Source organism: Ricinus communis, chromosome 10, assembly GCF_019578655.1.
Source record: "Ricinus communis isolate WT05 ecotype wild-type chromosome 10, ASM1957865v1, whole genome shotgun sequence".
Lineage (NCBI taxonomy): Eukaryota > Viridiplantae > Streptophyta > Magnoliopsida > Malpighiales > Euphorbiaceae > Ricinus > Ricinus communis.
Window position 1 is genome coordinate 11,292,386 of NC_063265.1, and position 13,412 is coordinate 11,305,797.

General features: G+C 35.0%; 3 protein-coding genes and 1 non-coding gene across 4 annotated transcripts; 3 read left to right on the top strand and 1 right to left on the bottom strand.

Annotated features, from left to right (window-relative positions):
• Positions 1-2,159: 2,159 nt before the first annotated feature.
• On the bottom strand, positions 2,160-6,285 carry LOC8288423. Its single transcript, XM_015715181.3, has 6 exons — positions 5,425-6,285; positions 4,451-4,553; positions 3,339-3,394; positions 3,070-3,234; positions 2,608-2,721; positions 2,160-2,521 (listed from the first exon to the last, which is right to left on the bottom strand). Exons 1-6 carry the CDS (start codon positions 6,115-6,117, stop codon positions 2,429-2,431), a joined length of 1,224 nt encoding a protein of 407 aa, XP_015570667.2. The 5' UTR covers positions 6,118-6,285; the 3' UTR covers positions 2,160-2,428.
• A 541-nt stretch (positions 6,286-6,826) lies between these two features.
• Positions 6,827-9,009, top strand: LOC8288424 (40S ribosomal protein S24-1). The gene is made up of 5 exons (XM_002512201.4): positions 6,827-7,071; positions 7,785-7,826; positions 8,201-8,371; positions 8,509-8,595; positions 8,713-9,009. Exons 1-5 carry the CDS (start codon positions 7,000-7,002, stop codon positions 8,752-8,754), a joined length of 414 nt encoding a protein of 137 aa, XP_002512247.1. The 5' UTR covers positions 6,827-6,999; the 3' UTR covers positions 8,755-9,009.
• On the top strand, positions 7,379-7,467 carry LOC112533768. The gene has a single exon (XR_003078131.1). It is a non-coding gene; the product is annotated as a small nucleolar RNA SNORD24 (small nucleolar RNA).
• A 1,658-nt stretch (positions 9,010-10,667) lies between the features above and the next one.
• Positions 10,668-13,018, top strand: LOC8288425 (guanosine deaminase). Its single transcript, XM_002512202.4, has 5 exons — positions 10,668-10,809; positions 11,749-11,858; positions 12,213-12,403; positions 12,528-12,632; positions 12,737-13,018. The coding sequence occupies exons 3-5, from the start codon at positions 12,347-12,349 to the stop codon at positions 12,923-12,925; spliced, it is 351 nt and encodes a 116-aa protein (XP_002512248.2). The 5' UTR covers positions 10,668-10,809; positions 11,749-11,858; positions 12,213-12,346; the 3' UTR covers positions 12,926-13,018.
• Positions 13,019-13,412: the final 394 nt, after the last annotated feature.

Genomic DNA, 13,412 nt, shown 5'->3' on the forward strand with positions numbered 1-13,412 from the left:
ATTCCATGGAACTCGGGGCAAGAATAGAAGTTGCTAGAGAGAATTGGTCCCAGGCATCTTCTAGAATAGGGAAACCTAACACAGTCACTGGCTTCAGTGGGCTGTGATGAAGATTATGGAGCTGCTAGAGAGATCGTTACCAGTTACTGAATTGTAATTGGAGATGTAGAATTTAACATCTATACACTTAATCTAGTGATAGTTTCCATATGGAAGAGCCAAGGTGGAAACAGAGTTGCACAAAAATCTTACACATGGTCAACTAAATTCTGGACCTAATTAACGTGTTGAAAATCCCAACAAGTATGCCTCGCCAATGCCTCCACAAATATTTGACCTTAAAACTAAATTCTTCCTGCACCTTATAGAATGATACATTACTGTTTATCCATTTCATACCTTTGATAATTTATGCAGTGGTAGTAAAAGAAAACTAATGCATTGCCATTTTGTACAACTTTTCTCTTTATACGTTGAGCAACTCAAATCAGTCTCATATTTACTTCCTGTGTTGATTGTCTTTTGGAGTTGGGAGATTCAAGTTTTAACTCTGTAAACCTTTTACAGAGGCGGATAATCTTTCAAGTAGTTCACCCTCTGTGAGTGTATTCATTCTTCATTCTGAGGGGTTCACAACACCTCAACTGCCTGCATAATAATAATACTTCAAGTTAGCTTACAAGTAATTAATTTGCTGCCAAGCATTTGCAATGCTTCCTTCAGCAGCCACTAATTAAGACCGTAATCTGAAAATATGGACAGCGCCAACACTGGAAATTCAAGTTGGAAAACATTATATATGGAAGATTCTCATAACTTAATAAATCTCTGAATGTAATGCAGCAGAGATATCTGAGAACCGCATTAAATTCTCAAATGATCAATTTAGAACAGATTTTAATCACCGTCTCTCCATCCGTCCTCTCTCTCTCTCTCTCTCTCTAAATTATTTCAATAGAATAACCATACTAACTTGGAAAGACCCTGCAACTCCATTGTCAGATGGTATTTTCTTTATGTCCCATTTTGAAGAAAGGAAAGGAATGATCTCAAACAGATGAATCAACATAAAGAAGTAAACAACATAAGGACTTTTATAACTGTTTTGTAAATTAACTCGTGTGGGTTTGTTATTGAGGTATTTCCTAATTTGAAATAGAAATTGGGACGTTCTTATTCTAGTTTGTTAACTGTTTTATCAGTAAAAGCGCACTTTCAGGCTAAATTTTGTAAAGTTTTGACCTTTCATTGGCAAGGCGAGGTGGGCATAATTAAAGAAAAGGGAAGGCTTGCTTCCATTTTCGTCCCATTTATGTATAGCAGGGGTTCTTAGTGTCAAAAATCAACGTTAAAGAACAATTAAATTCAAACAACGAAGGTTGTCGAGAATAACCTGTTTATTGTACACATCAAAGAAAAATTTTGAGGACAATCAGCCCATTGAAATGCCCAACAAAACAAGTATGCTTTGTCAATGACTCTTACAATTTTTCCTCTTTTTCTTAGAAAGATCACATCAGGATTCATCAGTATGCGACTAGGAGAACCTCATTTCATGCTTCTAAATAAAAGTCAATACAAATTAAAATAAATAAATAAATAAAGGAAACCTCCCAGCTACGTTTGGAAATGTCACTACCATCACCCACATCTCCACTTCAATAAAACAAAACAAAACAAAATATAATAAGATTACTGCAATGCGTGTTGCCATCATCCAAGAAATTGGTAAAAGAAAAAAGAAAATGTTAGGCCTAAATCCATAACTAGTGATGGTGACAACAATTATAAATGTTCAAGTTAAATCTCTCATCACCCTCCTATGCCATGTTTAATGCACAAGCCAGACCATTCTGCATTAGCAAACAAAGAACTGCAATCCTACTGAACTCAGGATGGGAGCCTTTCAGAAATGAAAAGAACTCAGGATTCGATCCCAATTTTCATGCATCTTGTAGAAGACATAGTATATATGAAACTAGTCATAACATCTTCAGTACCCTCCAAAATCAATACACCTGAATCATACATTATTAAGCAACCTCTTTGTGGAAGATGGGACAAAATAAAAGAAATATATTGCACCTAAACAAAATTGAGTTTTCCATCCCATAGAAGGAAATAATCCCCAGTAAGAAGAAGAAAAAAGAAAAGACATGTAGAACAACTAAAGACACTACTTTTTTATCCACACTTACATTTCAAACCTTCACTCATACACTTCAATTCTCAAAATTTTTGGTACTTTTTGTAGCTACTGAAGTGCTAGTACATTGCCGTATATACAACTTTTCTCTTTATACATTCAATAATTCAATACAATCTCATGCCGTCTTTTCAATAAGAGACAAGTATATACTTTCTATATCATGGCTTTGTATTAATTGTCTTTTGTAATTGGGAGATCCAAGTTAACTCTGTAAATCTTTTATAGAGGCCTCAAAAGTGGATAATCTTCAAGTAGCTCACGCTCTGTTAGCGTGTCATTTTCATTTTGAGGGGTCCACAATACCTCAACTGCCTGCATGATAATCAAAGGAGATTCAGTTCAGTGGATATATATATATAACCTACAAGTCAAGATTCCACGAATATTTCTGAGCTTACAAGTACTTTGCTGCTAGGAATAGAACCGAGTTTTTGCAATGCTTCCTTTAGGTCTCCACTGCCGTTGATGGTTGGTAGTTTATGTACTCCCTCAGCAGCCACTAAGAGTGTTATCTGAAAATATGGATAATTTTTAACATTGGAATTCAAGTTGAAAAACATGGATGCCAAAGGGTCAGTTACACTTCTAGTTCTCGTGTAATATGTCTCACCCCGCTCTTGGAAAGCTAAAACCCTCATTTAAAAGAAAGCTTTGTAAGCTATCAAATAACAAGTTTCAAATACAACTACTTTGCATGTCATTCAGTATACATGATTTTTCAAGGCTCAAACAAGTACAAAGCCGAGCCCCAAATCTAAAGATGGGAAGTAATAACCAAATATATCATGCTATAAAAAGTCTTTCACTGCATTGCTTGTATCGACTATTAAACAACTGCAACTTCAGAGATGAAGGTTTACCACAATATATTCATTACTGAATCCACTAGCGCTTTTGCTGCTTGTGCTTTGCTTCTTTATGTTGTTTACATTAACAAGTGTCTCTTCATCAAATTTACCCCTTTCTTCAATAGAAAGTTGATTGAAACGTTTCTCGCCCTCATCCATGCTTCGCTTCACATCCACCTGTATTGTGCATGCAAATGTTAGAGAATGTAGAAGTCTACAAAATAGGCGAATCTAATAGTGAGCAACTAAGAAAAGGTTTTAGGAGATAGCCCCTAACTTACATATGAATAACCAGAGATGCAATAATCAGGATGCCGGAGCAAAGCCAACGACGTCTCTGAAACCAAAACAAATGTAACATGAACTCATGCTGGTTGGTTAGACAGCATAAGAGTGTCTTCTTTGTGGTTGTTTCATTAACAGGACTAGTATTGAGGTTCTATGAAATTATACTTAGGCTGATTCATTCAATGAACCATGGACTAAGAAAATTTCTATAAGATAGTCCAATAACATCATGCTCTATCTGATACATGGACAATTAACAAACACGATGTTCATTAAGTGTGTTCACAAAATGAGGTTGCTGATATAGATGGGAAGACTCAAATAAATTCAGACCACTAATGATTTCCAAACTCATTTTTTTTAGAGTACACCATCCTTGCCTTGAGGAAAGGCTTAAGAAGAATGCCTTAAGGGATGGTCATTATGCTGGATATAATAATGACCCCATCACACACTGCCTCACCCCACCCCCCAAAGTCCAATAGAAAAGCAATATCTAGGAAAGCATTCAGGGAACAAGTCTGATGGTATTTTTTATGTGTTCCAATCTGAAGCAAGAAATGACCTTAAGCAATTGATCTTTCTTTTGGTTGTTGCGCCTTCTTATTTATCAATTGTGATTGTAGAAGCAAAATTCTGATATAGTCTACATTAATCTCCTAATAAGATGCCTTTATCCTATCAAAAGTGCACTATTCTGTTTCCCCTTTTTTGTCATGTACTTCTCACAAATATTATAACAGCTTCCTTGCCAAAACCTAAAATCGCCACTTGAAATAGGAAATGAAATACTACTTTTCCTTCACCTCTCAATACTCACAAACACTTCTAAGTAAAAAGCTAGCCTCTTTTTACCAAGTTGTTAACGAAATCACCAAAAGTGCCATTCTCCTACTATATATAAAATGTGCAGCATTTCAAACACAAAAGGTGATATCCGTTATAACTTAAATCCTTAAGACCTTTATGGCTCAAACATCTGAATCATAAAACTTAAAGAAGCTGGAAAACAAAGTTAAAGGAAAAAATAATCAGAAATCTCAGGAAACACTCACTGTGCTCCATATTAACTAAACTTCACTTCTACTTCTATGAAAAGCTATACCTGTCAGAACATAGGTCAGACCCTCCGATGAGGATGTGTCTGCAACTTCTGCAATTCGATTAAGGTCCCTTTGAAGAGCTCTCCCCATGCCTAACAATCCAACCTAGGAAAAGAAAATAGTAAGGAAAATTATCATTATAGTCACGAAACAGCGTCCCTTGAATGAATAAGAGCATCATCCAGGAGAATTACAACTTATAATGGAACTATTGCAATAATGATAAACTGATAATAATCACATGGCATTAAATAAAAGTTTGTCAAAAACATTAGTAAGAATTTAGAGCAATTAGGTATACATCATCGTGCAATGAATCTTGTTTTTTCTTGTCACCTGAATTAAGAAAAATCCCTCTTTCTTTCCTCATAAGCTGAAATAATGAACTTACACAATTCAGGCTTTTAGCTTGGAGCTAAGTAAAAAGAAAAGATCACTGTATAACTTCCAGTAGCTTTCCACTTTTTCAATCCCTCTCAATCTTCCCATTTTTGAACAACTTAGTAACCCCTTACATTTTTATTTGTTTATCCATGTAATATAGTTCGTATTCCACATTTTTCCCATATGTGAAGTAACGGATTCACTTTCTCCCTCAACATACTACTATTATAACTATCATGCCTTCACCACATGCACACCGATGTCTTAAACCACACAGAAATGATTCCTTTGAACTTACCTGGTCCTAATACTATACATACGCCATAATGGAAAAGTACTTGTGCACGTAAGCAATGAGATAAACCCCATGTTCAGTACCTCAACAATCAAAATCACTGAAAGCACCAGCTGCCTCAACATCAGTCATAAATAACCTGCTTAATTAGCCAGCAATTCTTTCCACCTAAGCATCTCTAATACATTATATAGCATAAAGCAACCATTTTGCTCAACTTACATGAACAATGAAATAAACACTGGAAACCCAAAATATCAATAGAAGAATCCAACGAATTCAAGTAACAAGCAATACCTGAAGCTTAAGAACAGAAGTTTTATCAGTGGCAGTAAGTACCCCACCTTCACTCCTATCAGAAAGAAACCCTGAAACCAACATAAAAGCAGCAAAACCTGCCAAAATAAAAAACAAGCTAGACCCAGCACCCACACCAACTCCTACTGCAGGACCTACATAGAGCCCACCACCACCAAACGGCGACGGAGCATAGTACGGCACAGAGTATGAAAACCCGGGACTCGAACTTCTAGGCACCGAATAGCTTCTAGAAGACGATGAAGAAGATGAACGCGAAAAAGACCTCCCACCCATTCTTCCACCAGAAGCAGCAAATGCAGAGTTGGGATCATACATCAATAAAGCCCCAACTAAAATCGCTGCAATTGCAGGTTTTTTAAGGAAGTTCAGGGTTCTTATAAATGTGTTGTAAATTATGTCAAATGGGTTTGTTCCTGAGGTAGAATTTGAATTACAAATTGGGACATTGCTGTTGTTTTTCAAGTGCGTTAAATGTTTATCAGTAAAAGAACACTTAAGGCTAAATTTTGTAAAGTTTCGACCTTTCATTGTCAAGGTTTGGTTATATTTAAAACCGCGACCAGATTTGAGAGGGTTAAAAGGCAGAGAGCGAGGTGGGGATAAATCAAGAAAGGGGAAGGTTTGCTTCCATTTCAATGGAGTTGATTGGAGTAAAGGAGCAGATGCCATTGAAATTGAAGGCTCGATATTGGGTTCTTTATTAGCAAGCAGGATTGAAATCTTTACAAAGAAATTAAGAAGGAAAGGAAAGATATTTTAGTGGGATTTATGGTTGTAAAGCTAAAATGGGGTTGGATTATTTGCAGATTGAATTTGAACCTCATCTCCTCTTGATTGGCCCTTTCTTTCTATTCATGGAGGGATTCTAAATTCTGTTTGCTTTAATTACTGAAACACCCCTGGAAGTTTTAGTTATCCGTACTTTAGTCCTCACCATCTCAAAATTAATAAATATAATCCACATGATTTGGCTACTCTTTTCTGCCTATTTTGGTCCAAATATAAAACTGATTACATTCTAATATATGAAAATTTTAACTATAACGTCATTTTTGAAATCTACCTTTATATTTTCATTTTTTTTTCTATTAACAAAATAAATTTCTAATACTCACATACTTAACCCGATAATAAATATATCTTGAGTTCAAATCACGATGATGTAATTAAAAAAAAAAGGAATTTCTAAACATTCACTCCAGATGTAAGTAGGATGGCTTATTTCTTATTAATCCATTATGTTCGTGGACATATATGGGCTACAGAAAAGCCCATTATTCGAGGCCTTAATATCTCATTTAACGGCCTAAAGAGTCCAGCCGGGAATAAACGACGGGTTCATAGTAAAGCCCATTCTAGAAATAATATTTAACGGGCCCAAAATTGAGACGAGCTAGACACGCGCCGTCCAACATCGAGGCGAAAAACAAACCCTAAATATAAAAGCTAGGGTTGTATATCTCCATGACTCTCTAACCTTGAGCTGCTGCTAGTACTGCTACTGCTACTTGTGCTATCTCCGCCTCCAAGAAATTAATCTCAGGTAAAACAATGGCGGACAAGGCAGTCACTATTCGTACTAGGAAGTTCATGACCAACCGCCTCCTTTCCAGGAAGCAATTCGTAAGCCCTCTCTCTCTTTATCTGTTTCTCTCTCTTACTTTCTTTTGCTGACTGAGAAATCTTAACTGGGATTTAGAAAAGGTCTGCTTTAATTAGTTTTGTTGACAATTTGTTGTTATTGCTTGCTGTTATTCATTTGGTTTTCTCGGATATCAAACGTTATATGTTTGGAGATATCAAATGATAGGAGGTCATATTATTTAGAAGCATGTGAAGTTGCATTTTGCTTTGTATGATTAGAGGTTCAGTTTGCTTTTTTTTAGCTGTTGACTGTTGTGATAGACTGTTAGGCTTAGTATCGCCTTGGGGCCAGTGATATGAGAAAATATTTGCTACACTTAATGGATTTTAAAGAAATCCATTTGATGAATCCCATCCACCAATATCTCTGAGGCCATCAATGTAACTGGTATCATGTAATTATATTACTTCCTTAATTGATACGTCACTTGTACAAATGTTTTGGAAGTGCTTGATTTTCGAATGCTATTGTGAATTTCGTGGTTGTAAAACTATGTTTGGAATGGTAATTTAACTAAATGAGGTGCCGTTAGTTCTGTGTGGGACCTTAAACTGTTTTGTGTAATGTAATATTATGAAACGGTGATGAATATGAAACTCAAGATGTAGGGAGTATTTTCTTGTTTTGCATTCTTAGTTTAGTCCTTTTTTCTGTGTGTTTGATTTTACTTTTTATATTTTGGGTGATGCAGATTATTGATGTTCTCCACCCTGGAAGAGCCAATGTTTCCAAGGTATATCTTAATCTAAGTTAAGCATTTTGGAAAATTAAAATTTTTATTTGGACTCTTGTTTTTGATTTTCCATTTACTTTATTGAAGATGCTAAAAATTTGAAAGAAATTAGGAGTTTTGGCTCATTTTGTCAATGTAGAGACAATTATTCAATTTTCTGTCAATGTTTTCTGTAAGAGTTTTAAATCCATGTCTGAGCAGTTTAACATGAATGAAATGTTCAAGTAACTAAAGATGGTATTGCACTAGTGATTATTCAATTTTGTGCATTAAGTTTGTAATGGGAACATCTGATCTTGACTGGGAATTGTTTTTCTTTGATCTTTTTTGGTTGATTCACCTTGTCTTGATTTCTTCTTTCTTATGTTGTGAAGGCGGAGCTAAAGGAGAAGCTATCAAGTATTTATGAGGTTAAGGATCCCAATACAATTTTTGTATTCAAGTTCAGGACCCACTTTGGTGGTGGGAAGTCCACTGGTTTTGGATTGATTTATGATTCAGTTGAGAATGCTAAGAAGTACGAGCCCAAATACCGACTCATCAGGGTAAGCTATCTGCATCATTTTTTCTCACTTTGCTCTGCCCCTGAAATTACCTCTTTTTAGTTTTGTTTAGTTTGATAAGTCTTGTAGGTTAGGACTTGTCATGCTTGCTTGCTAATGTCTTTGTCCCTTGAATGCAGAATGGGCTTGATACTAAGATAGAGAAGTCCAGGAAGCAAATGAAAGAGCGAAAGAACAGGTCCAAGAAGGTTCGAGGAGTAAAGAAGGTAGGCTAATCTGTTCTGTAAATTGTAGTGGGTTTCTTGATGTTGACATCCTCTACTTGTTGTGATTCCTACTTCAGAACTACAGGTGATATAACACTTGATATTTTTCTTATGCAGACCAAGGCTGGTGATGCTGCCAAGGGAGGAAAGAAGAAATGATTTTTAAGGCATTTTATTACGATCCTTACATGCTCATATGCACCAATGGAATTTTCTTTGGTAGTTCTCTAGCATTTAGGTAATTTTGAATGTAACCTTTTGCCGTCAGTGTGGATGTTGATGTTGATGCCACCGTTTCTTTTAATTATATGAGTTTGAGCACTTCACAAGAGGACCAATTTTGAAATGTTGAACAGTGACAAAAAGTGGTACGTTCCAAGCTATTTCAGTCAATTCAGATACCAATTTTATTGATTTTTTTTTTCTTTTCAAATTTGTTAGTTACTTGCATCGTGGAGATTTGATATCTATCTAGGAATAGGAATGGAGAAAATTCATTGTCGTAAGAGGTGCATTGGTTTGTGGAATTGTTATAATGGGCTTGATGATTTTCTGAAAGTTGGGGGATTATGGACTTCTCCATCATCTATCATGTCTATATTACATTTGTATGACATAAATCTCAGGGATTCTTTCAATGGAATTTGAAGGTTGAGCAATACTTGATGTGGGAGTTGAAAGTTGCAAGAGGATCTTCTATAAAGTAGACTATGGTTTAGGTTTAAGTTTACTCTTATGGAGGTATATAAAAAGTCCAAAATCTTAAGAAATGAATGAGATTTGCATTCCTTCTGCCGTTCAATAGGAATACGTATTTGATTCGTGGTCGATGTTTGGTAGGTGCAGCGTATTATTTTCAACATTGTGTGTTTCTTTTCCAAAAGTATGGTTGGGTTTGGATTTGGGGAATACCAATTGCGGAGGAATGTTAAACCCTGAAGCAATTTAAATAGATGCCTCTTTCTCTTAACTTGGAAGCAATCAAATATAATATATTAACATCTCTTTCGTGGACAAAATACCATCAATATATTGAGACCAAATCCAATCTTTCCAAAATATTAATATCGCTCGGATTGGTTATGATTGTGCAGACAGATTGATGGTTTTTCTAACGTATGCGATCATAATAATCCATGAAAAATTGTTACTTGTTTGTACTTCATACTCCATTTAAGTATTAATTTTATTTCTTAATTATAGAAGAAGAAGGGTCAAAAAAAATGGATACAAATATTTTAAAATCAGAAATTATCCTATCCAAGATGGAGAAATCTTGAAATTTGACTTTTTAATGCAAAAGATAAAACTTTCCAGTTCTCTATTCTTGAAAGGAGTGAGGTCTTAAATTCTTATCCCCCAAATATTTGGGAAGTGACTTATATTCTTACCATATTAATGTTAATTTATTGTACTTTCCACATTATCTCACGCAAAAACAACCCCTCATTCTATGTATCTTTTTCCTTTCCAATATAAAATCTTGCTTTTAAAGTTGTCTACATAAAACAAACAATCCATCCAAGGGGAAGGGGATAACTCAATTCCCATGTGCCAATTTCCTAATAATTATTAATTAAATAATTAATTTATAATTTAATTAAAAATATTTGACTAATCTCTAGTGTACTTTAATTGTTACTTACTCTTTTATCATTTTGAGTTTCAATTTCATTTGAAAAAAAAGTAATTAACAATCTGACATGCAATTTAATTGTAAGGGCTCTATTATCTAATATATCATTCATTTATTAAATAAATTTTTAATAATTGTATTTAAAAGTCTAATAATGAAAAGAAAAAGAAAAAGAAAGTATGGTATGGTCGGTTCGGGATTGATCCAATTTCACACGGCTTTATTGACAAATCCATGATTTAAAAAGATTGAATTAAAGAAAAAGAAAAATAACAGACTCGAAGATTCCAATTTGTCCCTCGCCACTTGTAAATTGAATTATAAAACTTTGACGTTCGGAATCACATGCTCTTTCGTTATCATTCTCTTCCATCTCCGATCCCATTATAATGATAACAAAATAAGTATAATATTAATATATAAGGGAATTCGTGGACAAGTTTCATCTCCACCATCTACCGTCTTTACACCTCCTCCTTCCTTTTCTCTCTTTATCTCTTCTTCTTCTTCTTCTTCTTCTTCCTCCACCTGGTTTCTTTACTCAAAGCTCATTTCTTTGATCATGGAGGATGCTAATGGTAATTTTCTTAATTTCGTTCTTGCAATCTATAGATGCCAGCTCTTGATTTTGATTTTAATTTTCTGTTCCTGAGGCATCTTTTCTCTTTCGTTTTTCTTTTTTTCTCTTTTATTTGTTAATATGAATTCAGTTTGCTTGGTTGTTTGTTATGCTTTTGTTGTAATTGTTACTTCCTAGTCCAAATTGTATTTATATGATTCGGGTTTTTCTTTTTGACTGTGGTTGTTGGTGGGTATGTTTGGAATTATAGCTTGGATCTCTGTGCTGGGCATCGAGTTAGATGTTTCAAGGAATTTGAATAAGCGGATGAGACTTAAAAGCAAACCAAGACTTCCTGTTAGCATGATGAGTGTGAATCAGTGGGACTTTAGTTAGCTCGATTATAGACATTAGATTAACTTGATTATGGGATTGGATCATCCCTACCAGTGATTCGTCTTTATATTAGTGTCTAGAATTGTGGCTAAGGATCTACTATTAGAATACTTTTTTTGTCTCGTGAATGTTGAACTGATCACACAGCTTTGAATTTACAATTCTATTACTCACAATGTGATCATTGCTATTGAAGGGACCAAACCTAGATCTGATAATTTACCCTTTTGGTGAAAACTTAAAGCCAATTGATTACCATTTTATGGTTGACAATTTTCGCTGCGGTTCAAGGCTTTGGCGGTCCCTTAAATTGTCTAATACAGGATAATATAATAGCTGCATGAAATTTTCATGCCCCTATGGTTTCAATCATGTACTCATTGCGGCTAGCTTTGTTTTAAACAACTCATGGAAATGCCATTAAGGCTGGGACTAGAAGAATCTAATATTCATTTCATCTTTATGATTAGTTGTCTTGGTTTTTTAATTTATTGTGAACACTTAGCTAAGCTTAAACATTGATGTTGACTAGATTCCAATATACTGATTTGTGTTTGCTCAGTTCTTTGACGCTTTTCAATTTTCTTTTGCACCCCGCCGTCTTTTCGGTAGTGGTGGAAGCTAAAGACGGAACCATCTCTGTGGCATCTGCATTTGCTGGTCATCAAGAAGGTAAGACAATTCTTATACCTTAATCAATTTCTTTTCCTGTATTTTTTTTAAATGAGAAAAGTTAAGACGGTCAAAATTTTTAGTCTACTTTTAGTATTTACTGGTGAAGTCATTGTATACAAGTCTACAATGTTCTGCTTCCTTTGTGGATATTTAATACTGCAACGACATAATACTGGTTTAAATTAGTCCATTTCTCTTCTTTTCTTTGATAGATTATCACTTTAATCACTAGAATGATGCTGTGAAAGTATATATTCTTAGAAATGGATTTTGATGAATAAATGAGATTAGTGTACCACTCTGCTGAAGAGGGCTAATTATCAATTGACTTTTCTTTTTTCTGTTCAACAGCTGTTCAGAATAGGGATCACAAATTCTTAACAAGAGCTGTTGAAGAAGCGTACAAGGGTGTTGAATGTGGAGATGGAGGCCCATTTGGTGCTGTTGTTGTTCGTAATGACGAAATAGTCGTGAGCTGCCACAACATGGTTCTGAAACACACGGACCCTACTGCACATGCTGAAGTTACCGCTGTTAGAGAGGTTAGGCTTGGAGATGATCATTTTGAATATGTTTAATGCCTAATTGTTGATGGTAGTGGTGTTCCTGCCATAATGGGCAGCCATTGGTACGTTTTCCTAACCTTAGAATGCATGTTTCTCTCAGGCATGCAAGAAGCTTGACCGAATTGAGCTCTCAGATTGTGAGATTTATGCTTCCTGCGAGCCTTGTCCGATGTGTTTTGGAGCCATCCATCTTTCAAGAATTAAGGTCCAAAAAGGGCTGAACTCTTTCCTATTTGGGTTATTCAACTGTTTCATCTTAAAGCTTGATTCTCTAATGCTACTTTTTAATTTTTTGCTATTTTGCAACAGAGGCTGGTTTATGGAGCCAAAGCTGAAGCAGCTATAGCTATTGGATTTGACGATTTCATTGCTGATGCCTTAAGGGGAACTGGGTTTTATCAGAAGGCTCAATTGGAGATCAAAAAAGCTGATGGTAGTGGTGCTGTTATTGCAGAACAAGTGTTTGAAAAGACAAAGGAGAAATTTACCATGTACTGATTGTTGACTGTGATGCACATTTAACCATGTATTAACTCTATTACATTGCCGATCTCCTTTGTTTTTCCTTAATGCCTTTGGTTGTTCAAGTAATAAGCATGTTTTAGGCATCTTACAGAAAATACACCATACAAGAATTTGTCTTCTCTGTGAGTATGATCCTGCACAGAAGTGGAAAGTAAGGAAGCACCATGAAATCTTAAAAGAGTATAATAAAATCTTATTTTAATTAATTTTCAAATCCTCAGGTCATATTTGGCGTGCCATATTCCAATGTAAGTCATACTTTATTTGATCTTGCCATTAGTGGTTGGGGCAAAAGGCAAAAGAAACTCTCTCTCTCTCTCTCTCTCTCTCTCTCTCTATATATATATATATATATATATATAATATTATAGACACATATATTTTCTCAAGCTGAAAATAAAAAAATTATATTAACATTATCCAAAGTATATACTCGTTTTTTAATATATTTTTTACTTTC